Genomic DNA, 26084 nt, shown 5'->3' with positions numbered 1-26084 from the left:
GTAATACTTTTTGTGAGTCTATTTTTTCTGACACTAATATAGCTTTCCAACTTCATTTTAGTTGGTTTTGGCCTGATGTATTTTTTTATTAATTGCTTTTCAATATTTCTGTATAATAATGATATTTATATACATCTTGAAATAGCATATAGCTAGTAGCTAGTTTTTTTGTTTTTGTTTTTTTTTTTGAGATGGAGTTTCACTCTTGCTGCCCAGGCTGGAGTGCAATGATGCAGCTCGCTGCAACCTTTGCCTCCCAGGTTCAAGCGATTCTCCTGCCTCAGCCTCCCAAGTAGCTGGGATTACAGGCACACACCATCATGCTAAGCTAATTTTTGTATCTTTAGTAGAGACAGGGTTTCACCATGTTGGCCAGGCTGGAATCGAACTCCTGATCTCAAGTGATCTGAGTGCCTCAGCCTCCCAAAGTGGTGAAATTACAGGCGTGAGATACTGTACCTGGCCTATACTTAGCATTTTTATACTTAGAATCATGGTGACTGAGGCACTGCAGTGCAGCTGGTAAGCAATGGATTTTAATATGTGTTGCCTTCAGTAAAGGAATTGTCCAAGTACAGCTCTTGGTAAAGATCCCAACGAAGCAAAATACATCTTCCTTCAATGACCTGAGATTTTAGTCAGCTCAGGCTGCTATAACAAAATACCATAAACAGGGTGGCTTAAAAAACAATATTTATTTTTCACAGTTCTGGAGGCTGGGAAGTCCAAGATTAAGGTGCTGGCAAAACCGATTTGGTGTCTGGTGAGGACTCTGTTTCTGGTTTGCTCACAGCTGCCTTCTTGCTGTATCCCCACTTGGTGGAGAAAGAGATTGCTTGTCTCGTTCTCTTTCTGCGAGGGCATTAATACCATCATGAAGTCTCCCACCCTCATGACGTAATCTAGCCCCAGTTACCTTCCAAGGGCCTCACCTTCTCACCTTCAAATGCTATGACATTGGGGATTAGGGCTTCAACATATGCATTTGGCAGAACACAAACATTTAGTTCATACTAATACACGATAGTCGAATTCTTGAAAAATTCAGTGTATATTAAAACCAAGCAAGAAATACTTTGGGTTTAGGCTGGGCGCAGTGGCTCATGCCTGTAATCCCAGCACTTTGGGAGGCTGAGGCGGGCAGATTACCTGAGGTCAGGAGTTCGAGACCAGCCTGGCCAACATGGCGAAACCCTGTCTCTACTAAAAATACAAAAATTAGCTAGGTTTGGTGGTGCATGCCTGTAATCCCAGCTATTCAAGAGGCAGAGGCAGGAGAATCGCTTGAACCTGGGAGGCGGAGGTTGCAGTGAGCTGAGATCATGCCACTGCACTCCAGCTTGAGTGACCAAGCAAGACTCTATATCTAAAACAAAACAAAACAAGCAACTTTGGGTTCATATGTAAAATGAAGTTAGATTCTTAGCACATATTGTTGGATGTCTGGCGGGGATATTAAAAAAACCACTCAAACGTAGAAGAATCTCTCTTCATCCAGGACCATACTGTGCATGGCAGGATGGCTTTGCTCTCTCCCTCTAAGGACATTGTCACATTCACAGTGAGATCAAAGCCCCCACAAACAAGCTTCCAAAATGGCCCTAGGGGGCAGTACTACCTCACTGAGAACCACTGTTCAGGGAGTTAGCTGGGTCGCAGAGGCAAAATGTTGGACTACAGCGTGTGGGGCCACACTGAGCGATGATGAAGAGGAGAGGCATCCCAACACCCACCGGGCTAACCTCTTCCGCTAGCAGCACCAAGCCCGGGTGGAGCTCATGGAGCAGTTCCAGAAGGAGAAGGAGGAACTGGACAAGGGCTGCTGGGAGTACAAGTGCAAGATGGCCGAGTGCCAGAGGAAGCTGATGGAGCTGTAGGTGTCAGAGGGCGCCAGGGTGGAGGTGGAGTGGCTACATGAGGAGCTGAGCTGGGAGCAGAAGCTGGAGGAGATGCCCAAGAAGAAGAGCATGACCTGGAACGTGGACACGCTCAGCAAAGGCAGTTTCAGGCTGGGTGCGGTGGCTCACACCTGTAATCCCAGCACTTTGGGAGGCTGATGCGGGGCAATCACTTGAGGTCAGGAGTTTGAGACCAGCCTGACCAACATGGCGAAACCTCGTCTCTACAAATATACAAAAAGTAGCTGAGCGTGGTGGTGGGCGCCTGTAATCCCAGCTGCTCGGGAGGCTGAGGCAGGAGAATCGCTTGAACCCGGGAGGCGGAGGCTGCAGTGAGCCAAGATCATGCCATTGCACACCAGCCTGGGCGACAGAGCAAGACTCCGTCTCAAAAAAAAAAAAGAAAAGACGGCTTTAGCAGGAGCATGGTGAACACCAAGCCTGATGAGAAGATGGCCAACTACCTGGTCATCTGGTGTGCTGATCTAGAGGTGCAGGAGAAATGCGCCCTCACGGAGCAGGTGGTCCACTAGGCAATTGTCACGCAGTTCAACCTGGTGTTGGTCAGGAGCTGGAAAGGGTCCCCCGGGCCTGCTTCTGGCAGTTCTTCACTGAGATTCAGACGGCTGACTGCTAGTACATGGAGAGCTTCAAGGACGAGCTGGAAGCCTCCACGGAGCCTGTGCGGGGCTGCGCCAAGCTGCGCGTCTAGAAAGCAGGTGGTGCAGGAGTACTAGGAGGAGGAGCTCAAGAAGCAGCTTGGCCCTGGTGGCCTGGAACCCGTGGAGGTGACGAGTCCCCCCCTGAGGAACTCCAAAAGGGCTTCAATGCGAAGGACGTGCAAATGCAGCAAGATGGACCCCACCAAGGCCAAGTTCCCCATGCAGCAGTGTATCGACGCCGGCCTCCGGGTCCCCAACTCTGAGGTCAGCGAGGCCAAGGAGGGAGAGGAGGAGTGTTCAGGGACCGGCTGCTGGAAGCTGTTCCCAAGACAGGTGGGGACGTCAGTGCGTGACCCACCCCAGCTGCAGCTGCCACCTGTGTGCAAGCCCCTAGGCGCCCCTTTTCAGAAAACAAAAATAGACACCATCTCCCCAGCTCCTGGCTTCCTCCACTTCCGCTGCTCCCCCTAGCCCTGGGGGCCTGCCAGGCCTTCCCTGCCCTCTCCCCCTCCCCGCCCTCTCCACTGTCCCCACTCTCCAGCACCCATTCAAGTCTCTGCTTTGAGTCAAGGGACTTCACTGCCCACAGCGCCCCATCAGCATCATGCCAAAGGCCCAGGGGCCCGGGGAGGGGCAGAGGTCGCCAGGCTGGTCCACCAGGTAGAGGGGAGGGTCCCCAGCCACTAGGTGGCTCAGGTCACCGGGTTCTGTTTCCACTGTTCATCTGCTGTCTGTGTCTTCTATTTGGCAAACAGCAATGATGTTCTAAAAAGGATTTTAGATATTAAAAGAAAAAAAAAGAGGCTGGATGAGGTGGCTCACACCCGTAATCCCAGCACGCTGGGAGGCTGAGGAGGGTGGATCACTTGAGGTCAGAAGTTGAAGACCAGCCTGGCCAACATGGTGAAACCCCATCTCTACTAAAAATACAAAAATTAGCTGGGCATGGTGGCACCTGCCTGTAGTCCCAGATACTTGGTAGGCTGAGGCAGGAGAATCACTTGAACCTGGAAGATGGAGTTTGCAGTGAGCTGAGATAGTGCCACTGCACTCCAGTCTGAGCAACAGAGCGAGACTCTGTCTCCAAAAAAAAAAGTTGGAGGATTCACATTTCCTATTTTCAAAAGCTCACTACAAAGCTATAGTAATTAAGACAGTGTTGTATTGGTGTAAGAATAAACCTGGATCTGGTGCAGTGGCCCACACCTGTAATCCCAGTATCTCTGGAGGTCAAGGTGGGCAGATCATTTGAGCTGAGGAGTTTGAGACCAGACTGGGCAACATAGTGAGACACCGTCTCTACCAAAAAAATGTACAAAAGGTAGCTGGGTGTGGTGGCTAATTGGGAGGCTGAGGCAGAGGAGCCCAGGAGTTCAAGGTTACGGTGAGCTATGATCACGCCACTTCACTCCATCCTGGGTGACAAAAACCCTGTCTCTAAACAAAATAAAAAATAAAAGTAAAAATAAAGTTAGCAGTTAGGGTCTACTATGTTAACTTTTTTCTGCACAGACTGCTGTATCACACCACCTGCAAAAAAGTTAATTCAAAATGAAAACAAGATCTAAATGTAAGAGCTAAAACTATAAAACTCTTAGAAGAAAATGTAGGAGGCTGGGCGCGCTGGTTCACGCCTGTAATCCCAGCACTTTGGGAGGCCGAGGTGGGCGGATCACTTGAGGTCAGGAGTTTGAGACCAGCCTGGCCAACACGGTGAAACCCCGCCTCTATTAAAAATATAAAAAATTAGCTGGGTGTGTAATCCTTGTAATGCCCGCTACTCAGGAGGCTGAGGCAGGAGAATCGCTTGAACCCAGGAGTCTGGGCAAAAAGAATGAAACTCTGTTTCAAAAAAAAAAAAAAAAAAAAGAGATGGGGTTTCACCGTGTTAGCCAGGATGGTCTCGATCTCCTGACCTCGTGATCTGCCCGCCTCAGCCTCCCAAAGTGCTGGGATTACAGGCGTGAGCCACTGCACCCCGCCCCTCTTTGTTTGTTTTTTAAGAGATAGGGTCTTGCTCTGTGCCCACATTGGGGTGCAGTGGTATGATCATAGCTCACTGCAGCCTCGAATTCCTAGGCTCAAGTGATCCTCCCACTTCAGCCTCCAGAGTAGCTGGGAGTACAGGCACGCAGCACTACACCTGGCTTACTTTATTTTTATTTTTTGAGACAGGGTTTCATTCCTGTCACCCAGGCTGGAGTGCAATGGTTCAATCTCAGCTCACTACAACCTCCACCTCTCGGGCTCAAGCAATTCTCCCGCCTCAGCCTCCCAAGTAGCTGGGACTACAGGCATACCTTGCCAGGATAATTATTTTTTATTTTTTCTTTTTTTGCCATGATGCCCAGACTGGTCTTGAACTCCTGGCCCAAGTTGTCCTCCTGCCTCCCAGAATGCTGGGATTATAGGCATGAGCCACCACGCCCGGCCTCCTTTTATCATTATTTTAATTCTTTATAGAGATAGAACCTTGCAATGTTGCTCATGCTGGTCTTGAACTCCTGGTCTCAAGCAAACCTCCCGCCTTGGCCTCCCAAAGTGCTGGGATTACAGGCATGAGCCACTGCACCTGGCTCCCACTTAGATATGTTACCAGAAGCACAAGCAACCAAACAAAAAATAGATAAATTGGACTTCATCAAAATAAGTGTCTTTCCATACCAAAAGACAATATCAAAAAAGTAAAAAGACAACACAGAATGGGAGAAAATATTTGCAAATCATGTATCTTATAAGGGACTTCTGTCTAGAATATATGAAGAAATCTTACAACTCAAAAAGACTTCAGATCTCTGGCTCTTTAATAAAAAAAGACAATCCCATTTAAAAATGGGCAAAGGATCTGAGAAGACATTTCTCAAAGAACTATATGTACGGTCAATAAGGACATGAAAAGATGCTCAGCATCATTAGTCACCAGGGACATGCAAATCAAAACCACAATGAGATACCACTTCACACTCACTAGAAAGGCTATAATAAAAACCAAACCAGACAACCAAAGGAAAAAAAAAAACAAAAACGGAAAAGAGGCTGGGCACGGTGGCTCATGCCTGTAATCCCAGCACTCTGGGAGGCCAAGGCCGGTGGATCACCTGAGTTTAGAAGTTGGAGACCAGCCTGGCCAACATGGCGAAACCTCGTCTCCATAACAAATACAAAAATTAGCCAGGTGTGGTGGTGGGTGCCTGTAATCCCAGCTACTTGGGAGGCTGAGGCAGAAGAATAGCTTGAACCCAGGAAGCGGAGGCTGCAGTGAGCAGAGACTGCGTCACTGCACTCCAGCCTGGTGACAGAGCAGGACTCCATCTGAAAAAACAAAACAAAACAAAAAAACAAAAAACAACAAAAAAAAAGAATTAGCCAGGTGTAGTGGCGCATGCCTGTAATCCCAGCTACTTGGGAGGCTGAGGTGGGAGAATCACTTGAACTCAGGAGACTGAGATTGCAGTGAGCCGAGATAGCACCACTGCACTCCATCCTGGGCAATAGAGCGAGACTGTCTCAAAAATTAAAAAAAAGAGGGAGGCTGAGGCAGGAGAATCACTTGAACCGGGGAGACGGAGGTTGCAGTGGAAAAAGAATGGAAAAGAGCAAGTATTGGTGGGGACGTGGAGTCCTCGTACACTGCCAGTGGAATGTAAAATTGCAGCCACTTTGGGAAACAGTCAGGTAGTTCCTCAAAGGATCAAACAAAATTACCATCAACCCAGCAATTCCACTCCTTGATATTATCCAAGAGAAATGGAAAACATGTGTCCACACAAAAACTTTACCCAAACATTTATAGCAGCATGATTCATAGTTAAGTCAAAAAATTGAAACCCCAATATCCATCAACTAACAAATGGATAAATAAAATATTGTGGCTGGGTGTGGTGGCTCATGGGTAATAATCCCAGCCCTTTGGGAGGCTGAAGCAGGTGGATCACTTGAGGCCAGGAGTTCCAGTCCAGCCTGAGCAACAAAGCAAGACCTCGTCTCTACAGAAAAAAAAATAAAAATTAGCCAGGCAGGGCCAGGTGCAGTGGCTCACACTTGTGATCCTGGCACTTTGGGAGGCCAAGGTGGGTGGATCACTTGAGCTCTGGAGTACAAGACTATCCTGGACAACATGGTGAAACCCCATCTCTACCAAAAATATAAAAATTAGCCAGGTATGGTGGTGCGTGCCTGCAGTCTTAGATACTCAGGAGGCTGAGGCAGGAGGACCCCTTGAGCCCAGGAGGTTGAGACTGCAGTGAGCTATGATCATGCCACTGTACTCCAGCCTGGGTGACAGGGCAAGACTCTTGGTCTCCAAGAAAACAAAAACAAAAAACAAGGCCTCCAGTACACACTAAGGTTTGAGAAACACGGGTATAATGCAATGCAAAGGTGAGAGGCAGGAGTCATATCATAGCATGATCAGAGCTGATGTTTATTGAGTGTTGACATGATCTCATGTAGTTTCCAAAAGCAACGTATGAAATGCTGGTGCTATTATTATCCCATTGGACAGATCAGGAAACTGAGGTGCAGAGAGGTGAAGTGACTTGCCCAAGGTAATAGAGCTAGTGAATGGCAGGGTTGGCACCTGAAAGTCAGTTCCTTCTGCCCCCAAAGCCCATGCTATTAACCAGTGGGTCAGCATTTCCTAGATCTGGGTCCACAAACATCACTGGTCGTAATGGAGTAGTCTCAGGGGGAACTTGCATGTTCATTTTAAACTCCAATAGTTACATAACTATTTAAAGTAAAGTAGAAAATACATATATATCACCTCAAACTCATGATTTTAATAATGTTTCCCTTTAAAATAACTGAATGTATATTAAAGGTTAGTTGCTTTAATGAAAAATATTAAGTAAATAAAAGTACTGTTAGGTTCAGATATGGCTAATATAGTAGAAAGGGTAACAATGAAGTATGAGAAACACTAAGACTCAGTTTTTTTTGTTTTTTTTGTTTTTGAGACAGAGTCTTGCTCTGTTGCCCAGGCTGGAGTGCAGTGGTGCAATTTCAGCTCACCACAACCTCCGCCTCCTGGGTTCAAGCAATTCTTGCGCCTCAGCCTTCCAAGTAGCTGGGACTACAGGTGCAAGCCACCACACCTGGCTAATTTTTTGTATTTTTCGTAGAGACGGGGTTTTGTCACGTTGTGCAGGCTGGTCTCAAACTCCTGACCTCAGGTGATCTGCCCGCCTCAGCCTCCCAAAGTGCTGGGATTACAGGTGTGAGCCACAGTGCCTGGCCCAGACTCAGTTTACTGTAAAAATATGTAACAATTTATGCGTTTTACTGTGTATACAAACTGTACCTAAATAACAGGAGGCCAGGAGCAGTGGCTCATGCTTGTAATCTCAGTACTTTGGGAGGCCGAGGCAGGACTGCTTGAGCTCAAGAGTTCAAGACCAGCCTGGGTAACATAGGAAGATCGCGTCTCTACCAAAAAAAAAAAAAAAACTTAGCTGGGCTTGGTGGCATGCACTTGCAGTCCCAGCTGCTTGGGAGGTCAAGGAGTGAGGATTGTTTGAGTCTAGGAGGTCAAGGCTACAGTGAGCCATGACTGTGCCACTGCACTTCAGCCTGGGTGACAGAGTGCAACCCTGTCTCTAAAAATAAAAAAAAATAATAAAATAAAATGCCTCAGGTGCCAACCCTGCCATTCATTAGCTCTATCTACTCACTGATGGAACAGTGAATACATAGATTTGATGGGGGCTGGACTACATGATAAAGCAACTGTAACAAAATGTTAACATAGAACAGGGTGGTGCATACTCAGGATGATTCACTGCACAATTCTTTCCACTTCTCTGAAAACTTTCATGCTGGAAAGAATGTCCAACATGATTGTTTACAGATTGTCCCAAACAATGAATGCATGAATGAATGAATACGTAAGGCCTCAAAGACGGCAGAGGCCAGGTACAGTGGCTCACACCTGTAATCTCAGCACTTTGGGAGGCCAAGGTGGGCGGATCACCTGAGGTCATGAGTTTGAGACCAGCCTGGCCAACATGGCAAAATGCTGTCTGTACTAAAAATATAAAAATTAGCCAGACATGGTAGTGCCCACCTGTAATCCCAGCTACTCAGGAGGCTGAGGCAGGAGAATTGCTTGAACCGGGAAGTGGAGGTTGCAGTGAGCCAAGATCACGCCATTGCACTCCAGCCTAGGTGACAGAGCGAGACTCTCAAAACAAACAAACAAACAAAAAAGGGAGAAATCTGCTGACATACCTTCTTTATGCTGTCTATATATAGGAAAGTGGGCATGTATTACTTTCATAATAAAACTTTCTTTTTAGAGACAAAAACGATATAAGAAGTCCATGGATAAAATCGGCATTTATTCAGAAGGCATGATGCCAGGAAGAAACTCCCCAAGTGGGAGACAATGGCTGGCCCCCCTGCAAGGGAAACAAGGCTTCAGCCCTTCCCTACTCCCAGACCTGCCGGGAAGGCTGGGAGCACAGTTCATGGAGGGTCTCTGGGGTGGGCCTGAGTGTCTGACCTGTCCCTCTGCCCACAGGTGAATGTGACCTGCGTCCTGAGGATCCCGAGTATCAGGAGAGCTGGCAGAGGAAGTCATGCAGAGGCAAAGCCAGGAGCCCCGACAGGGAGATCCCCAGTGTGTCAGAGATGCAGGTGGCCGCCATTGCAAACTCCCGGTGCTCATCACTGGTCTGGGAGGGCAGAGAGCAGGGGTGAGGCTTCAGTCCCAGACATCCCTGCCCTGGGTGTCCCTGGACAGGCCACCCCCAGCCCTTGCCCGGCCAATGCTGACCTCCAGGGCGATGTTGTGGAAGGTGTTCACGTAGGCTGCGCCTCCCAGGAGCCCCTCATACAGAATGATCAGGAAGACGAGGTAGATGCTTGGCAGAAAGCTGAACCACACGTCTGCCAGCAGGAACACCAGGTTGAGGCACTGTAAACAGAGGGAGAGGCTAAGCCTGGGACCAGGGCGGGGCAGGGAAGGAGAGGTGGCCTCCCCTCCAGGGGCCCCTGGTTTTAGGAGTTACTGGTGAAGGAGAGGGCTGCCAGGTCTAGATAAAATCTCAACACCAGCCCGGTGCGGTGGCTCACACATGTAATCCCAGCACTTTGGGAGGCTGAGGTGGGCAGATCACCTGAGGTCAGGATTTCAAGACCAGCCTGGCCTGGTCTCTACTAAACATGGTAAAACCCCATCTCAACTAAAAATACAAAAATTATCTGGGTGTAGTGGTCCTGTAGTCCCAGCTACTTGGAAGGCTGAGGCAGGAGAATCACCTGAACCTGGGAGGCAGAGGCTGCAGTGAGCCAAGATCGCAGCACTGCACTCCAGCCTGGGCAACAGAGAGAGACTCCATCCCAAAAAAAAAAAAAAAATTCTCAGCCTCAGCCTGGTGCAGTGGCTCATGCAGGTAATACCAGCACATTGGGAGACCAAGGTGGGATGATCACTTGAGGCCAGGAGTTCGAGACCAGCCTGGGCAACATAACAAAACTCCGTCTCTACAAAAAATTTAAAAATTAGTTGAGCATGGTGGCACGCACCTGCAGTCCCAACTACTCGGGAGTCTGAGACAGGAGGATTGCTTGAACCCAGGAGGTGGAGGCTGCAGTAAGCTATAATTGTGCCACTGCGCTCCAGCCTGGGTGACAGGGCAAGATCCTGTCTCATAAAAAAAAAAAAAAAAAAAAAAAAAAAAATGGAGGCTTCTTAAAGGAAGTGGGACCATCGAAACCAGGATTTCTCAATTGCAGCACTCTTGGCATTTGGTGCTGGTTGTTCTGCATGGTGAGGGCTGTCCTGTATATGGCAGCGCATTTAGCAGGATCCCTGGCCTCTGCCCGCTAGATGCCCATAGCATCCCTCAGTTGTGACAACCAAAGCATGCCTGCAGACGTTGCCAAACATCCCCTGGGCAGCAAAATTGCCCCTGTTTGAAAAACCGTTGGTTCACTATGGTAAAACAAGGTGGGAGTAGCCGGGCATCCTATTCAGCTGGGCTCGAACTCCTGGTCTCAAGCAGTCGCTGCCCCCCTGCCTCAGCCTCCCAAAGTGCTGGGATTATAGGCAGGAGCCACCGCACCTGGCCAGGAAGCCTCTTTGATCCCCACCCCAGGGTGTAGGTCCCACCTCTGTGCCCCAGTCTCTCAAGGAGGTGCCATCCTCCCAGCCCTGACCACGCCACATTGCCTCTTGGGCAGTGTGTAGGCCTCCTCCTGGCGGTTCATACTTTTCGTATGTGTAAGAATCGCCTGGGGATCTAGGTACAAAAATGCCCCAAGCGGGGCTTACCCTAGAGGTCCTAATTCATTAAATCTGAGGTGGACTTAAAGATGAGCATTAAAAAGGACACACCTCTAGCCAGGTGTGGTGGCTCACACCTGTAATCCCAGCACTTTGGAAGGCCAAGGCGGGTGGATCACCTGAGGTCAGGAGTTCAAGACCAGCCTGGCCAACATGGCGAAACCCCATCTCTACTAAAAAATACAAAAATTAGCCAGGTGTGGTGGCATGTGCCTGTAATCCCAGCTACGCAGGAGGCTGAGGCAGAAGAATCACCTGAACCTGGGAGGCGGAGGTTGCAGTGAGCCAAGATCACGCCATTGTACTCTAGCCTGAGCTACAAGAGCGAAACTCTGTCTCTAAAAAACAAAACAAAACAAAACAAAACAAAAAATTTGCTGGGCGTGGTGGCGCGCACCTGTAATCCCAGCTACTCGGAAGGCTGAGGCTTGAGAATCGCTTGAATCTGGGAGGCAGGGGTTGCAGTGAGCCAAGATTGCACCGCTACATTCCAGCCTGGGCAACAGAGCGAGACTCCATCTCAAAAAACAAAACAAAACAAAAAACATTATAGCTAAAAACATGTAGCTTAAAACCATAAGCTACATGTTTCAGTGGTATCTACAAGCACCCTGAGTTATAAATTTGGGGTTTTGTGGGTACAAACCCTGGGCTTGCAGCACTGCTCAGATAAATAAGGAAGGAGGCTGGAGGATATTTACATGCTTTTGCCATAATATGAAAGTGTAATCTTTTTTTTGAGATAGGGTCTCACCCAGGCTGGGGTACAGTGGCATGATTATGGCTCACTGCAGCCTGGAACTCCTGGGCTAAAGCGATCCTCCTGCCTCAGCCTCCCGAGTAGCTGGGATTACAGGTGAATGTCACCACACCCTGTTGTTGTTTTTTGTAGAGATGAGGTCTCGTGATGTTACCCAGGCTGCTCTCTCAAACTTCTGGGCTCAAGCAATTCTCCCACCTGGCTTATTTTTTTTTTTTAATTTTTTGTAGAGGTGGGGGGGTCTCACTATGTTGCCCAGTCTGGTCTCAAGCTCCTGGCTTCAAGTGATCCTCCCACCCTAGCCTCCAAAAGCATTGGGATTACAGGTGTGAGCCACAACACCTAGCCTAAAGTATAATCTCTATTTCTGTATTTTGCTATCACAGAATTGAGTTCCTAAGTCTTTTTTTTTTGGAGATGGAGTCTCGCTCTGTGGCCCAGGCTGGAGTACAGTACTGCTATCTCGGCTCACTGCAACCTCCATATCCGGGGTTCAAGCAATTCTCCTGCCTCAGCCTAGCGAGTAGCTGAGATGACAGGCAGGTGCCACCACGCCCAACTAATTTTTGTATTTTTAGTAGAGACGGGGTTTCACTGTGTTGGCCAGACTGGTCTCAAACTCCTGATCCTGACCTCAGGTGATTCACCTGCCTTGGCCTCCCAAAGTGGTGGGATTACAGGTGTGAGCCACCAGGACTGGCCAAGTTCCTAAATTTCAAAGGCAGAGGACTTTCCTGTCACAGTTGACAGTTTATTGTAACAGTTACCTGCAGGGGCTGTGGATTTGTAACCTTGAAACAATGAATGCTGGTTATATGAAACTCCTTTTATTAGACTGTTGTAAGGAAGGGTGTTTGCGCCCTTAAAGCTGTAAACTACTGTTTGCCAAAGGCAGTTGAATTTGCTCACCACCCTCAAGATAAATAACCCACTGACTTCAAAGTCACCAATTCTATTATAATTAACTATCTAGAATAAAAGAACTGTACATTTTCTTATAGTTAGAAACATTATTTGAAAGCCTGTCTCTTTGCCTGAGGTAAATGACCTATGATCATGCCACTGTACTCCAGCCTAGGCGACAGAGGAAGGTTCCGACTTTTCCTTTCTTTTTTCTTTTTCTGGGAGACAGGGTCTCGCTCTATTGCCTAGGCTGGAGTGCAGTGGCATGACCTTGGTTACTGCAGCCTTGACCTCATGGGTTAAAGTGATCCTCCCACCTCAGCTTCCCAGTAGCTAAGACTACAGGTGTGCGCCACTGCACCTGGCTAATTTTTGTAGAGATGTGATTATGCCATGTTGCCCAGGCTGGACTTGAACTACCAAGCTCAAATGATCCACCTGCCTCAGCCTCCCATAGTGCTGGGATTACAGGCATGAGCCACCTGGCCCGGCCCAATCCCAATGCTTAAAACACACACACACACACAATACAAAATCTTGTTCTTCGATTCTTTCTCTCATCTCTATTTCTTACAACTACCCTGAAAAATAGGTATTGGCCACACCCAATTTATACATGAGGAAATTGAGGCTCAGAGAGGTTCTGAGACCTGCCCTAAGTCACACAGTGGCTGAGTACTGAAGCTCAGTTTTGCTTGGCTCCTGAGGCTATACATTTTACATGGAGCTCTGCTGGACTTTGGTTCCCTGTGCTAAGAAATGATAGTGTACAATTTACACTTCCCTGTAATCCCAGCACTTTGGGAGGCTGAGGCCGGCAGATCACCTGAGGTCAGGAGTTCAAGACCAGCCAATATGGCAAAATCCCATCTCTACTAAAAATACAAAAATTAGCCAGGTATGGTGGCGGGCGCCTGTAATCCCAGCTACTCAGGAGACTGAGGCAGGAGAGTCACTTGAACCCGGGAGGCAGAGGTTGCAGTAAGCCAAGATTGTGCTACTGCACTCCAGCCTGGACGACAGAGCGAGACTCTGTCTCAAAAAAAAAAAAAAAAAAATTTACACTTCCCACTGATAGTGGGAAGCAGGGGGTTTGGGGAAGCTGGGAGCCAAGCTGGGAGCCAAGGTGGGAGTGAAGTGAGGGGCAGGGGTTTGGTACCTGCAGCAGGGCCAGGGCCCAGGTGAAACGGATGCGACAGCAGCGGAGAGAAGAGCGGGAGGCAAAGACGCCAGCCTGGTACAGCATCTGGTACCTGAGGTTAGGGTTGGGGGTAGGAGAGGAGGCTCCTCCAGGGACCATCCCGCTCCCCCCGGTGCCTACTGGGCAGGGCAGCTGCATCACCACGGCGCCCTCCCAGCCCACTGCCCTCGCTCCTCTTACCAGCGGTATTGCTGAGCGTGACTCAGGGAAGTGTTCCGGAAAAAGAGGAGTTCAAACTGCAACAAATACCAGACAGGGGAGATGGACGGGGCTGTGTGGGTCCCAGCCCCAATCGCCACCTCCACACCCCTCCTAGCACCCCTCACTTACAAGTCCCTGGTTAATGAAATACTCGGCAAAGTAAACTACGACCAAGGGAACAATGTACCACAGCAGACCCTGGAAAAGGCAGAAGATATAAGCGGGGGGCCTGGAGGTGAGCAAGCCCCACAGGGACATACCCCAGCCATCATCCGAACCTTGAACACCGTCCACCTTTCCCGAAGGGAGAGGCTGGAGCTGGAGCCTGCAGGGGAACAGAGAGAGAAGGGCAGATGAAGTTTTCACACTGAAGACTCGGCAAAGAGGCACCGGTATGACAGAATTAACCAGACCACGCAACAGTGGGAACTCACTTACATGCCACTGGATTGGACATTTAAAAATGGTTAAAATGGCTGGGCGCAGTGGCTCATGCTTGTAATCCCAGCACCTTGGGAGACTGAGGTGGGCGGATCACCTGAGGTCAGGAGTTCAAGACCACCCTGGCCAACACGGAGAAACCCCATCTCTACTAAAAATACAAAAATTAGCCATGTGTGGTGGCAGGTGCCTGTAGTCCCAGCTACTCGGGTGGCTGAGGCAGGAGAATCACTTGAACCCAGGAGGCAGAGGTTGTAGTGAGCTGAGATTGCGCCATTGCACTCCAGCCTGGGCAACAAGAGCGAAACTCCGCCTCAAAAAAATAAAGTAAGATAAAAAATAATAAAATGGTAAACTTCCAGTAATATACATACTTTATCATGATGAAAATAAAAGCTAACCAGGTGAGACCTCTTCACGTCTCTTTGATTTTTACTTTTTTTTATTTTTTGAGACAGAGTCTCACTCAGTTGCCCAGGCTGCAGTGCAGTGGTGCAATCTCAGCTCACTGCAGCCTCTGCCTCCTGGGTTCAAGTGATTCTCGTGCCTCAGCTTCCCAAGTAGCTGGGACTACAGGCATGCACCACCACACCTGGCTAATTTTTTTATTTTTAGTAGAGACGGGGTTTTACCATGTTGGCCAGACTGGTCTCAAACTCTTGATCTCAGATGATCCATCTGCCTCAGCCTCCCAAAGTGCTGGGATTACAGGTGTGAACCACCACGCCCAGCCAATGTCTCTTGTACAGCTCCACAGATGGCCATTGGCCCATCCTGCCCAGTCTCACTGGCCATTCTCTGGTTCTAGAACATCCCAGCTTATCCCCACCGCAGGGCCTCAGCACTTGTGATTGGAATGCCTGGCACATGGTAAGTACTCAATTAATATCCCTCCTTCTCTCCCTCCCTTCCTTCCTTTCTTTTCTTTTTTTTTTTTTTTGCAACAAGGTCTTGCTCTGTTGCCCAGGCTGGACTCAGACTTCTGAGCTCAAGCGGTCCTCCTGCCTCAGCCTCCCAAAGTGCTGGGATATTACAGGCGTGAGCCACTGTGCTTGTCCTCAACAAGTATTTCTCAAATAGACAAAGGCTTTTCCCATAACCAGTATACTCACTCTCTTTCCCCTCTTAACTTTGCCTATTGCAGAGAGGAAAAGGCCAAACCCAGAGAGAAAGAAAGTGACCTCTCTGAGGGTCTGTGTCTCCTACCTGGCTTCGACTCCGGGGCCTCGGTTCTTATGAGGGGCTGCCGGGCTGCGCTCTCTGCCTCTTCTTCCCCTCCAGGGTCCTGGGCCTCAGGAGATGTGAGCAACAAGAAATAGCTAGGAGTAGGATGAAGGCAGGGTCAGAAAACCCTACTGGCTGGGAAGGTCCCCAGGGACCATCTAGGCCACTTTTCCCAGGGAACACCTCTACCTTTGAACACTTCCAAAGATGGGTAGCTCACTGCCTCTAAGGCTCCTATGCTGTGCGGGAGAGCTCCAATTGTGGACAAAGGCTTCCTTCTTTGGAGCTGAATTTATCTCCTTGTTCCTATTCATGGGCCTTCATTTTGTTTTGATTTTTTTCAGAGACAGGGTCTTTCTCCAGCATCCAGGCTGGAATGCAGTGGTGCAATCATAGCTCACTGCAGCCGCGACCTCCCAGGCTCAAGCAATCCTCCCGCCTCAGCCTCCCAAGTAGCGGGGACTACAGGCATGTGCCACCAAGCCCGCCTCATATTTTCCATTTTTTGTATAAATGGAGTCTCGCTATGTTGCCCAGGCTGGTCTCAAATTTCTAGCCTCTAGTGGTCCTCCAGCCTCAGCCTCCTAAAGCACTGGGATTACAGCTGTGAGCCACTGTGCTCAGCAGGCCCTTGTTCGGACTGCTGGCTCATACCTAGCGAGTCAGTTGTTTTTTGGCCATTATTATTCTAATGGTTGCTCTAGCTCCCATTAATTATACGTTCACTCTGTGCTAGGCCAGAACTTCCTCGATTTTAGTCACTTAGGTTCTGGCTTCATGTTATTTGCCATATCCATATTCCTCCTGTATATATATATTTTTACTTAATATTTTTCTTTAAATGGACTCACTTTTTCTACTTAGACTTGTCCTAAGCACTAATCTTGTGAAGGGCCAGGTGTGTCTGGCTAGCTCAAAGTGTGTGTTTTTTTTTTTTTTAGACGGAGTCTCGCTCTGTTGCCCAGCCTGGAGTGCAGTGGCACAATCACGGCTCACTGCAACCTCTGCCTCCTGGGTTCAAGCGATTCTTCTCCTCAGCCTCCCAAGTAGCTGGGACTACAGGCAAGCGCCACCAAGCCTGGCTAATTTTTGTATTTTTAGTAGAGATGGGGTTTCACCATATTGGCCAGGCTGGTCTCAAACTCCTGACCTCGTGATGCGCCCGCCTCGGCCTCCCAAAGTGCTGGGATTACAGGTGTGAGCCACCATGCCCAGCCAAAGTGTTTTGTAATATGCATGAAAATACACAGAACTAATCAGGCCGGGCGCGGTGGCTCGCGCCTGTATTCCTAGCATTATGGGAGGCCAAGGCAGGTGGATCACTTGAGGTCAGGAGTTTGAGACCAGCTTGGCCAACACAGTGAAACCCCGTCTCTACTAAAAATATAAAAAATTAGCCAGGCATGGTGGCATGGGCCTGTAGTCCCAGCTACTCGGGAGGCTGAGGCAGGAGAATCACTAGAGCCCGGGAGGCCGAGGCTGCAGTGAGCTGAGATCACACCAGTCACTGCACTCCAGCCTGAGTGACACAATGAGACTCCGTCTCAAAAAAAAAAAAAAAAAAAAAAAAAAGGGAGTCGCCATGGTTCAGGCCGGTTGCCCTGGCACTCAGGCAGGCAAGGCTACACATTCGAGGCCAACCTGGTCAACACTGATACAAAAAAAAAAAAAAAAAAGGAACTAATCAAATAAAGTCCACCCTCATCCTACTTCTAATCACCTTGGGAACCACACTGTGCTGAGTGCATTACCCTCATCACCTCCAAGGAAAGCAAGAACAACTGCCATTTGAGATATGGGGAAACTGAGGGTTCAGAGAGGTGGAGTAACTTGTTCAACGCTACAAAGCTAAAAAGTGGCAGCTCCAGGACTCACACCTGGGGCTATCAGAGTCCAGATTCCGCCTCCCTTCACAGCAAGGTAGGGACTTGAAGATTGCAATCATAATCAAGTTTTCTTTTCTTTCTTTTTTTTTTTTTTTCTTCCTGAGACAGAGTCTCACTCTGTCGCCCGGGCTGGAGTGCAATGGCACGATCTCGGCTCACTGCCACCACTGCCTCCGGGGTTCAAGTGATTCTCCTGCCTCAGCCTCCTGAGTAGTTGCGACTACAGGCACCCACCACCACACCTGGCTAATTGTTGTATTTTTAGTAGAGACGGGGTTTCACCATGTTGGCCAGGCTGGTTTCCTGACCTTAGGCGATCCGCCCTCCTTGGCCTCCCAAAGTGCTGGGATTACAGGCGTGAGCCACCACACCCAGCCATGGCCAAGTTTTCTCTCCTTGGACCCCTCTCCCTCCCGGCTCAGGGCAGCTCACCTGGCCAGCAGCAGGGCAGGGATACCCAGCATGGACAGCAGGGTCTGCTGAGGGGAGAGGCCGGCCTGGGTGAGGCCTAGGTAGGACAGGGCCCCCAGCAGCCCAGCTCCCCCAGTCCCTGAGGACCACCAGGAGATCACGGCCCTGGGAAGGAGAACACAGGAACATTCAGGAGGACCTAGGCTGACCATAGGACAGCCTCTCCCCACACTCCCTGCTCCACCTGCTTACCTGGGGTAGAAGGCAGTGAGGGAGAGGAAGGTGACCTCCCCAAGGCCTGATGAGATGCTAGCGAAGACCACACCTGGGGGGAGGACAAGCACTGGGATGGTCACACCTCACCTTGCCACACTGCCCAGGCCTCTAATGTGTCTGGCCATGGCCTCCTCAGTATCAGCTCATAGAGGCTCCAATAGATCCCATGCGTAGGCCAGGTTCCAGGTCTGAAGCAGAGCCCCACTCCCCTGCGTGTCCCTTCATGGAGAGTGGCACCTCTATCCACCCAGTTATCAGACCAGGGGCAGACATGCACCCTTGATGTCTCTGCCCCTTCATCAGTCTTTTTCTTTTCTTTTTGGAGACGGAGTCTCGCCCTGTCACCCAGGCTGGAGTACAGTGGCGTGATCTCAGCTCACTGCAACCTCTGCCTCCCAGGTTCAAGAGATTCTCCTGCCTCAGCCTCCCGAGTAGCTGGGATTACAGGCTCCTGACACCACACCCAGCTAATTTTTGTATTTTTGGTAGAGACGGGGTTTCTCCATGTTGGCCAGGCTGGTTTCGAACTCCTGACCTCAGGTGATCTGCCTGCCTTGGCTTCCCAAAGTGCTGGGATTATAGGCATGAGTCACTGTGCCTGGTCCATCACAGAGTCTTGACTTTGTTCACCTCAATCTCCATCTAATTCATCCATTTTCTCCCATCTCCTCCACTGCCTACCCCTCCAAATTGTCCCAGTCTCCCATCTCCGACTGCTGATAGCCCTAGCAGGCTTCTAAGGGTGACAGAATGAATCCCTTTCCTCTGGGAGGCTGGGGAGACTCTTCCCACAAATGCTCTGATGCGGTTCCTCGGGGCTCCCCATCTGACACAGAACCACACACTCACCACACAGGCTGGTCCCCACAGAATGAGAAAAGGCAACCAGGACAAAGCTTCCAGCAGCACAAATCCCACTGACGAGAACCCGGGGGCTGAGGGGGTGAGAAGGGAAGGGAGGGGGAAGGTCGGTCTCTACTCTCAGCATCTCAGCCATCCTGGCCTCCCCTTTCTCAGCTCCTGCCCACCCTGCCTCCCACTACCCTCACCCAGACCTGTAGGGCAGCAGGTGAAGGCCAAGAGGAGCCAACAATTTGATGACGAGTGTGGGGAGGATGTCCGCCAGGAGCACAGCCTGGGACAGGAGAATAGAGTGAGACCGCAGAGCTTCCAGGGGACAACCCTCCCAAGCACGTGGCCAAGGAGAGGCAGGAGCTGGCCAAACAGGCCTGCTACAAACACAGGCTCTGGAGTCAGGCACGCCTGGGTTCAAGTCTCAGCTCTCCCACTCCTTAGTTGTGTGTCAAGAGTTTATACTCTCTGAGCTTCAGTTTCCTCATCTGGAAAATGGGAATATCATAGCGCCTAGCTCACAGGACTGCTGTGTGGCTTAAATGAGCTAATATATGGTACAGACAGAAAGGACTCAGAAACTATATATATATATATTTTGAGAGTGAGTCTCATTCTGCCACCCAGGCTGGAGTGTAGTGGCTCGATCTTGGCTCACTACAACCTCCACCTCCTGGGTTCAAGTGGTTCTCCTGCCTCAGCCTCCCGAGTAGCTGGGATTACAGGAGTGCACCACCATGCCTGGCTAATTTTTGTATTTTTAGTACAGATGGGGTTTCACCATGTTGGCCAGGCTGGTCTTGAACTCCTGGTCTCAAGTGATCCATCCGCCTCAGCCTCAGAAATTATATTAAGGTCTCAATTATTACATATATATATTTTTTTAATTTTTTTCCTTAAGATGGGGGGTCTCACTGTACTGCCCAGGCTGGTCTCAAACTCCTAGGCTCAAGTGATCCTCCCACCTTGGTCTCCCAAAGTGCTGGGATTACAAGTGTGAGCCAGTGCGCCCAGCCCAGGTCTCAACTGTTTTAATCATGACAGTCCCAGCTGGGTAGTGAAGGGCTGGGAGTGGGGTCTATAGACCCAGGGGCCCTGGGTCAGGCAAGGACCAGGTGAGATGAGTACGCACAGCCGTAGAGACAGAGTTGCAGTCAAATCGTGATGAGCTGTTGTGGGGGATCGGCGTTGGGCCTGGGTCCACCTAATGGGAGAAAAGCATGTCTTTCACCCTGGAGGCAGAGGGAAGACACACAGAGCCTGGCTCCCGTCCCAGCTCTGCCTTCACTTGAAGGATGGCTTTGGGTCAGCAGTGACTGACTTCTCAGGACCTCAGCATCTCTGCATGCACAATGAAGAGGGGGTTTCCATATGAGTCTCACACTACTAGACCACAGGCCACAGATGGCCCTGTAAATGGACTTTGTTTAGATAACACATTCAAGAGCTTTCTTTTTTTTGAGATGGAGTCTCACTCTGTTGCCCAAGCTAGAGTGCAGTGGTGTGATCTTGGCTCATTGCAACTTCCACCTCCTGGCTTCAAGCAATTCTCCTGCCTCAGCCTCCTGAATAGCTCAGACTACAGGTGTGTGCCACCACACCCAGCTAGTTTTTGTATTTTTAGTAGAGTCGGAGTTTCAACATGTTGGCCAGGCTGGTCTCGAACTCCTGACTTCAAGTGATCCACCCGCCTCAGCCTCCCAAACTGCTGGGATTACAGGTGTGAGCCACTGCGCCCAGCCAGAGACTGGAAACTTTACCCCACCTTGTCCCACCCCCTCATCTTCCCACAGGGACTAACCATGGTGGTGGTGGTAGAGAGTAACTTACATGGCTCTGGTTTCCCGATGTCCTCTTGTGGCTAAGGATGTCGTGGGCGGCACTCAGCATCACCACATAAGAGAAGTTGTTGCAAAGGCCCAGCAGCCTGGAAGGAGCAGGACAGGTCTCAACTCCCTCCTCATCCTGCAGCCATCTGTAGCCTTTGTGCCAAACCTTCCCTTACCTGTGCCCTTCAATCAGCCCCCTCTTTTTTTTCCCTCTATCACCAGATCCCATCCTCATTCAATGTTGGGGTCAAAAATACAGGCTTTGGTGCTTGGGCAAGATAGTGAGACCCCCATCTCTACAAAAAATTTAAAAATTAGCCAGGTGTGGTGGCTTGCACTGTAGTCCCAGCTACTTGGGAGGCTGAGGTGGGAGAATTGCTTGAGTCCAGGAGTCAGAGGCTGCAGTGAACTGTGATCATGCCACTGCACTCTAGCCTGGGTGACAGAGCAAGACCCTGTCACAAAAATAAAAAATAAAAATGAAGAGGCCGAGTGCAGTGGCTCACACCTGTAATTCCAGCACTTTGAGGGGCCGAGGCGGGCGGATCGCCTGAGGTCAGGAGTTCGAGACCAGCCTGAGCAATATGGAGAAACCCCGTCTCTACTAAAAAATACAAAATTAGCTGGGCGAAGTTGCACATGCCTGTAATCCTAGCTACTCAGGAGGCTGAGGCAGGAGAACCACTTGAACCTGAAAGGCGGAGGTTGCAGTAAGCCGAGATTGTGCCATTGCACTCCAGCCTGGGCTACAAGAGCGAGACTCTATCTCAAAAAAAAAAAAAAGGAGAGTAGTGGTCACAGAGAGTTTCTGGGAGAGGCCTTGGAGGCTGGAAGTGAATCCAAGTCTGTGATCCCAAAGCCCCTATGTCAGGGCGGGGCACGGTGGCTCACGCCTGTAATCCCAGCACTTTGGGAAGTGGAGGCAAGCAGATCACCTAAGGTCAGGAGTTCCAGACCAGCCTGACCAACATGGTGAAATCCTGTCTTTACTAAAAATACAAAAAATTAGCTGTGTCTGGTGGCACGCGCCTGTAATCCCAGCTACTCAGGGAGCTGAGACAGGAGAATCGCTTGAACCTTGGAGGTGGAGGTTTCGGTGAGCCGAGATTGTGCCACTGCTCTCCAGCCTGGGTGATAGAGTGAGGCTCTGTCTCAAAAATAAAATAAAATTAAAAAAAAAAAAAAGCTGGGCGCGGTGGCTCACACCTGTAATCCCAGCACTTTGGGAGGCCGAGGCGGGCGGATCACGAGGTCAGGAGATCGAGACCATCCTGGATAACGCGGTGAAACCCCATCTCTACTAAAAATACAAAAAAATAGCCGGGCGTGGTGGCAGGCGCCTGTAGTCTCAGCTACTCCGGAGGCTGAGGCAGAAGAATGGTGTGAACCTGGGAGGCGGAGTTTGCAGTGAGCCGAGATTGCGCCACTGCACTCCAGCCTGGAGGACAGAGAGAGACTCCGTCTCAAAAAAAAAAAAAAAAGGTTCAGGCCCGGCATGGTGGCTCATGCTTGTAATCTCAGCACTTTGGAAGGTTGAGGCAGGAGGATCACTTGAGGCCACGAGTTTGAGACCAGCCCAGGTCCCATAGTGAGACCCTCATCTCTATAAAAAAATGTAAAAATTAGGCAGATGCATTGGTGCACACCTGTAGCCACACCTACTTGGAGGCTGAGGTGGGAGAATCACTTGAGCCCAGGAGTTCCAGGCTGCAGGGAGCTGTGATTGCACTACTGCATTCCAACCTGGGCAACAGAGCAAGACCCTGTCTCAAAAAGAAAAAAAAAATAAGATAAAATAAAATAAATTAAAAAAATAAAAAGTTTTAGTAGTGATGCATTTATTTAAACGTTCATTAGGAAAACGCTGGTTTTCCAAGTGGAGTCGTGATTTAAAGTTTTCTTTTTAAAAATATGTGCATTAAAAAAAGTTAAGGCTGAATTGGCTGGAAGAAAAAAGTAAATAATCCTACAGGTGGTAGGTATGAGGATCTTGCTAAATCCGGAAGGTGATAAGGAGAGAAGTTTGGAAATTTTACATGCTGCCCCCGGGGCAAACCAGTGGATTCAGTAAATATTTGTGGGTTCAGCTCCTTTGCGCAGCTTAACTCTTTCTTCCCCCTTTCCTCCGGTCACTTCCCTCTTCTCATGCCATTGTCACTCGCTGAAGTCTCAGGCCACTCACCAGAAGCCCACCGCGTTCTTCCAATGCGCGCCCTGATGGTCCAACAGAGGGAGCCGGGGCTCCGGGACGGTCTCCTCCCCTGGGAGAGCGAGAAGAGGGCATGACCCCCACCTACTCTTAGGTGCACGACCGCTCCTTGCGTGTCCTCCCGGGGCCGAGTCAGCTCTCATTCCCCTCAGGTGGGCTGCGAGCCAGAGGTGGTCGTTCCATGAGGGTGGGCGGGAATACTCACCCTCGGAATCCGAAAAGCGCCGCCGCGAGCCTGCACAGCCTCCCATCGCATCAAGTTCAGGTCCCCCGAGGGTCCAGGGTCATAGAGTGTCCAAAGGGGGCTCCCACGGGAGGGATGAGGGTCTGCGACAGGTGACAAGGATCAACGCCCGACTGCCGGTCCCAGCTCCGGCTTGTCTAGGGCACTCGCGCCCCGCGATCCATCAAGGAAGCTGGGGGCTCCATCTCGAGCGCCCTACGACCCACCACACTCCACCCATCGTACTCTGCCCCCGCCCCGTCTACAGCAGGGACCCTGAGGCCTGTACCTTTAAGAGCAGCAGAATGTTCTGCACTATGCAGAGGCCGTTTGTCGGATCACGTGACAGCACCCGCGTGTTCCCCCATCACGTGCTCAGAGGTTTTCCCTACTTCCGAGTCCTCTCTGTCTTCGCTTTGGGACTTCTCGGCTTCGGAGCGTGAGAAAGGGAGGGGCTGGAGAACCCTGGAACCGCAGGTTTTAAACTGGAGCGGGTGGGAGCAGCAAGCAGAGCCGTGACCTTAGATCAGTGGCGCCCAAGACCGAGACAGTAGCCTGCCAGCACCAGTTATGGCTGTGGGAGGCTTCAGCTCCTTCAGCACTCACTTGCCAGAAACAAATATGGCCACCTGCCTACTCCCTTTTTTTTTTTTTTTTTTTTTTGAGGCAGGACTGTTTCTGGTTGCGAACAAAGACGACCAGCTTCAGGTCATTCTTATCCCCATCTGTTGACCTTACAAATTGTTTTAGAGACCTAAGTAAACATAACACTCATCTAAAGGGATTTCGTGAATGATCTATTGGCAGTATCCAAGATGTTAACAGATCCCTATTTCCAAATTATCCTAGAACCAAAAAATATCACAGCACTTCAACCCCTGGTGTTACAGATGAGAAAACCAAGGTACAAATATATATATATAAAACAAAATTAGCCGGGCATGGTGGCGCACTCCTGTAGTCACAGGTACCTTGGAAGCTGAGGTGGGAGGATCACTTGTGCCCAGGAGGTTGAAGCTACAGTGAGCTATGATCTCGCCACTGCACTCCAGCCTGGGTGACAGAGTGAGATCCTGTCTCAAAAAAAGAAAAAGTAAAAAATAAAATAAAATAAATATATATATATGAAAAAAATTGGACAGTTGCTGACAATCATTCATACAATGTTAGACCTAAAGGTGACCTTAGAGACCTGTATGGTGATAAGAAATAGAGCACCAGAGGCAGGGAGCCATTGGGTTGGCTCCAGGCTGCTGCAGGATTCCTGCCTCCATCAAAGGTGGTGCTTAGACCAGATTTTTTTTTTTTTTTTTTTTTTTTGACAGGGTTTTGCTCTGTTGCCCAGGCTGGAGTGCAGTGGCAGGATCTTGGTTTGCTGCAACCTTGACCTCCCAGGCTCAGGTGATCCTCCCACCTCAGCCTGCCGAGTAGCTGGGACAGCAGGTGCACACCACTGTGCCCAGCTAATTTTTGTATTTTTTGTAGAGACTGGATTTTGCCACGTTGCCCAGGGTGGCCTCAAACTCCTGAGCTCAAGCAATCCACCCGCCTTGGCTTCCCAAAGTGCTAGGACTACAGGCGTGAGCCACTGCACCTGGCCAGACTAAATGATTTTAAGGCCTAAGATTCTGATGCTGTGATTTCATAGAATTGCCCTAATTGGAATAGGAAAGTGGGGCTGGGGAGGGGAGAAGGAGGGTATGGGGAAGAGAAGTAGAGCAAGGTCACTTTATATAGTTCCAAATAAGGAATCATACCCTTACCTTCTTCTAGGTGGAAAGCGGCATCCTGCATTCTCTTCTTGTCCTTGGCCTCATCTCTGCTATGGGCTGTGCCACCTCTATATGCTCTTTCTCACCACCAGGCCTTCAGAATGCAGTTGGAAATGTGCCCTCTCGTCTGGGCGTGGTGGCTCATGCCTGTCATCCCAGCACTTTGGGAGGCCAAGGTGGGCAGATCACCTGAGGTCAGGAGTTCGAAACCAGCCTGGCTAACATGGTGAAACCCTGTCTCTACTAAAGATACAAAAATTAACCAGGTGTGGTGGCACGCACCTATAATCCCAGCTACTCGGGAGGCTGAGGCAGGAGAATCACTTGAACCCAGGAGGCAGAGGTTGCAGTGAGCTGAGACTGCGCCACTACACTCCAGCCTGGGTGACAGAGTGAGACTGTCTCAAAAAAAAAAAAAAGAAAAGAAAAGAAATGTGCCCTCTCTAGTGTGCCTCCCAGGTCACTCAGCTGATGGAAAATGGAATCCTACTAACGTGCAGGGCTCTAGAAATTCAGCAGCGTTTCATACATGGCATCTGCCATCAAGGAAGTCACAGGAAGGTGGGAGGCAGACACAGATATCCACAATATAAAGTTTAGCCAAGTTCTTTTTTGCAAGCCTAATCATAGGTGAGGGGATGCACCCCAGAGCCACCAATCCGGCCCCTTCCGCCCCTGGGGGAAGTGTTAATGACGCCGAAATGTGTCAGAGCTCCCACCAGCCCCCTCTTCACTGCTACTCTTTCTTCCCAGGCAAAACAGGAACCACAAACCCCAGCTTCCTCTTGCAGAGTGGCTGTGGCTTGTAGGGGAGGCGGAAATGGCTGAGGTGCGGATACGAGACCTGAGTCACTTGAGCTGCTGTTGCCACATGTCCCCTCCCTCTCCCCCTCCCCAGTTCTAAGGTCTCCTGCTCCCACTTTGTCCTTTCTGGCCTCTTGCTTGTCCTTTATTTCCAAATGTGCACCTGAGTCCCCTGTGTGATGTACACCCATTTCCCGGGCTGCAGTGGGGGCTACTGTGGGCATCAGGCGCCGTGGGCAGGGCCT

The 26084-nt window shown here is 49.9% G+C and overlaps 1 protein-coding gene, 1 long non-coding RNA gene and 1 pseudogene across 11 annotated transcripts; 2 read left to right on the top strand and 1 right to left on the bottom strand.

The window, feature by feature from the left end:
• Positions 1–1666: 1666 nt before the first annotated feature.
• Positions 1667–2913, top strand: LOC101135032 (hsp90 co-chaperone Cdc37-like; annotated as a pseudogene).
• Positions 2914–8877: 5964 nt separating this feature from the next.
• Positions 8878–23866, bottom strand: CLN3 (CLN3 lysosomal/endosomal transmembrane protein, battenin). Of its 10 annotated transcripts, XM_019011498.4 has the most exons (16): positions 23553–23866; positions 23246–23367; positions 23014–23092; positions 20833–20929; positions 20135–20206; positions 19206–19285; positions 19000–19085; positions 18127–18199; positions 17896–18039; positions 15560–15672; positions 14191–14237; positions 14042–14110; positions 13892–13947; positions 13670–13763; positions 9336–9476; positions 8878–9234 (listed from the first exon to the last, which is right to left on the bottom strand). In XM_019011498.4, exons 2-16 carry the CDS (start codon positions 23289–23291, stop codon positions 9115–9117), a joined length of 1317 nt encoding a protein of 438 aa, XP_018867043.1. In that variant the 5' UTR covers positions 23292–23367; positions 23553–23866; the 3' UTR covers positions 8878–9114. The 10 variants fall into 10 exon arrangements, 8 of the variants coding, with proteins under 8 accessions (XP_018867043.1, XP_030858985.1, XP_055221610.1 ...); XM_031003125.3 differs by having other exon boundaries at positions 23246–23815; XM_055365635.2 differs by having other exon boundaries at positions 23014–23367; positions 23553–23696.
• LOC134757499 (uncharacterized) lies at positions 23627–26075 on the top strand. The gene is made up of 3 exons (XR_010131533.1): positions 23627–23740; positions 25037–25211; positions 25789–26075. It is a non-coding gene; the product is annotated as an uncharacterized lncRNA (long non-coding RNA).
• Positions 26076–26084: the final 9 nt, after the last annotated feature.

This window comes from Gorilla gorilla, chromosome 18 (genome assembly GCF_029281585.2).
Source record: "Gorilla gorilla gorilla isolate KB3781 chromosome 18, NHGRI_mGorGor1-v2.1_pri, whole genome shotgun sequence".
NCBI classification, from domain to species: domain Eukaryota; kingdom Metazoa; phylum Chordata; class Mammalia; order Primates; family Hominidae; genus Gorilla; species Gorilla gorilla.
This window is presented reverse-complemented; position numbering and strand designations above follow the sequence as displayed.

Bases quoted from the DNA above. Each gene is read 5' to 3' on its own strand.
- CLN3 (XM_055365635.2), bottom strand. From the start codon at position 23,291: ATGGGAGGCTGTGCAGGCTCGCGGCGGCGCTTTTCGGATTCCGAGGGT. The intron at 19,086-19,205 runs GTCTGGGTGAGG...TCACCCCCTCAG, and splicing joins CTTCACCTGCTGCCCTACAG to CCCCCGGGTTCTCGTCAGTG. The intron at 13,764-13,891 runs GTAAGAGGAGCG...CCCTAACCTCAG, and splicing joins CACGCTCAGCAATACCGCTG to GTACCAGATGCTGTACCAGG.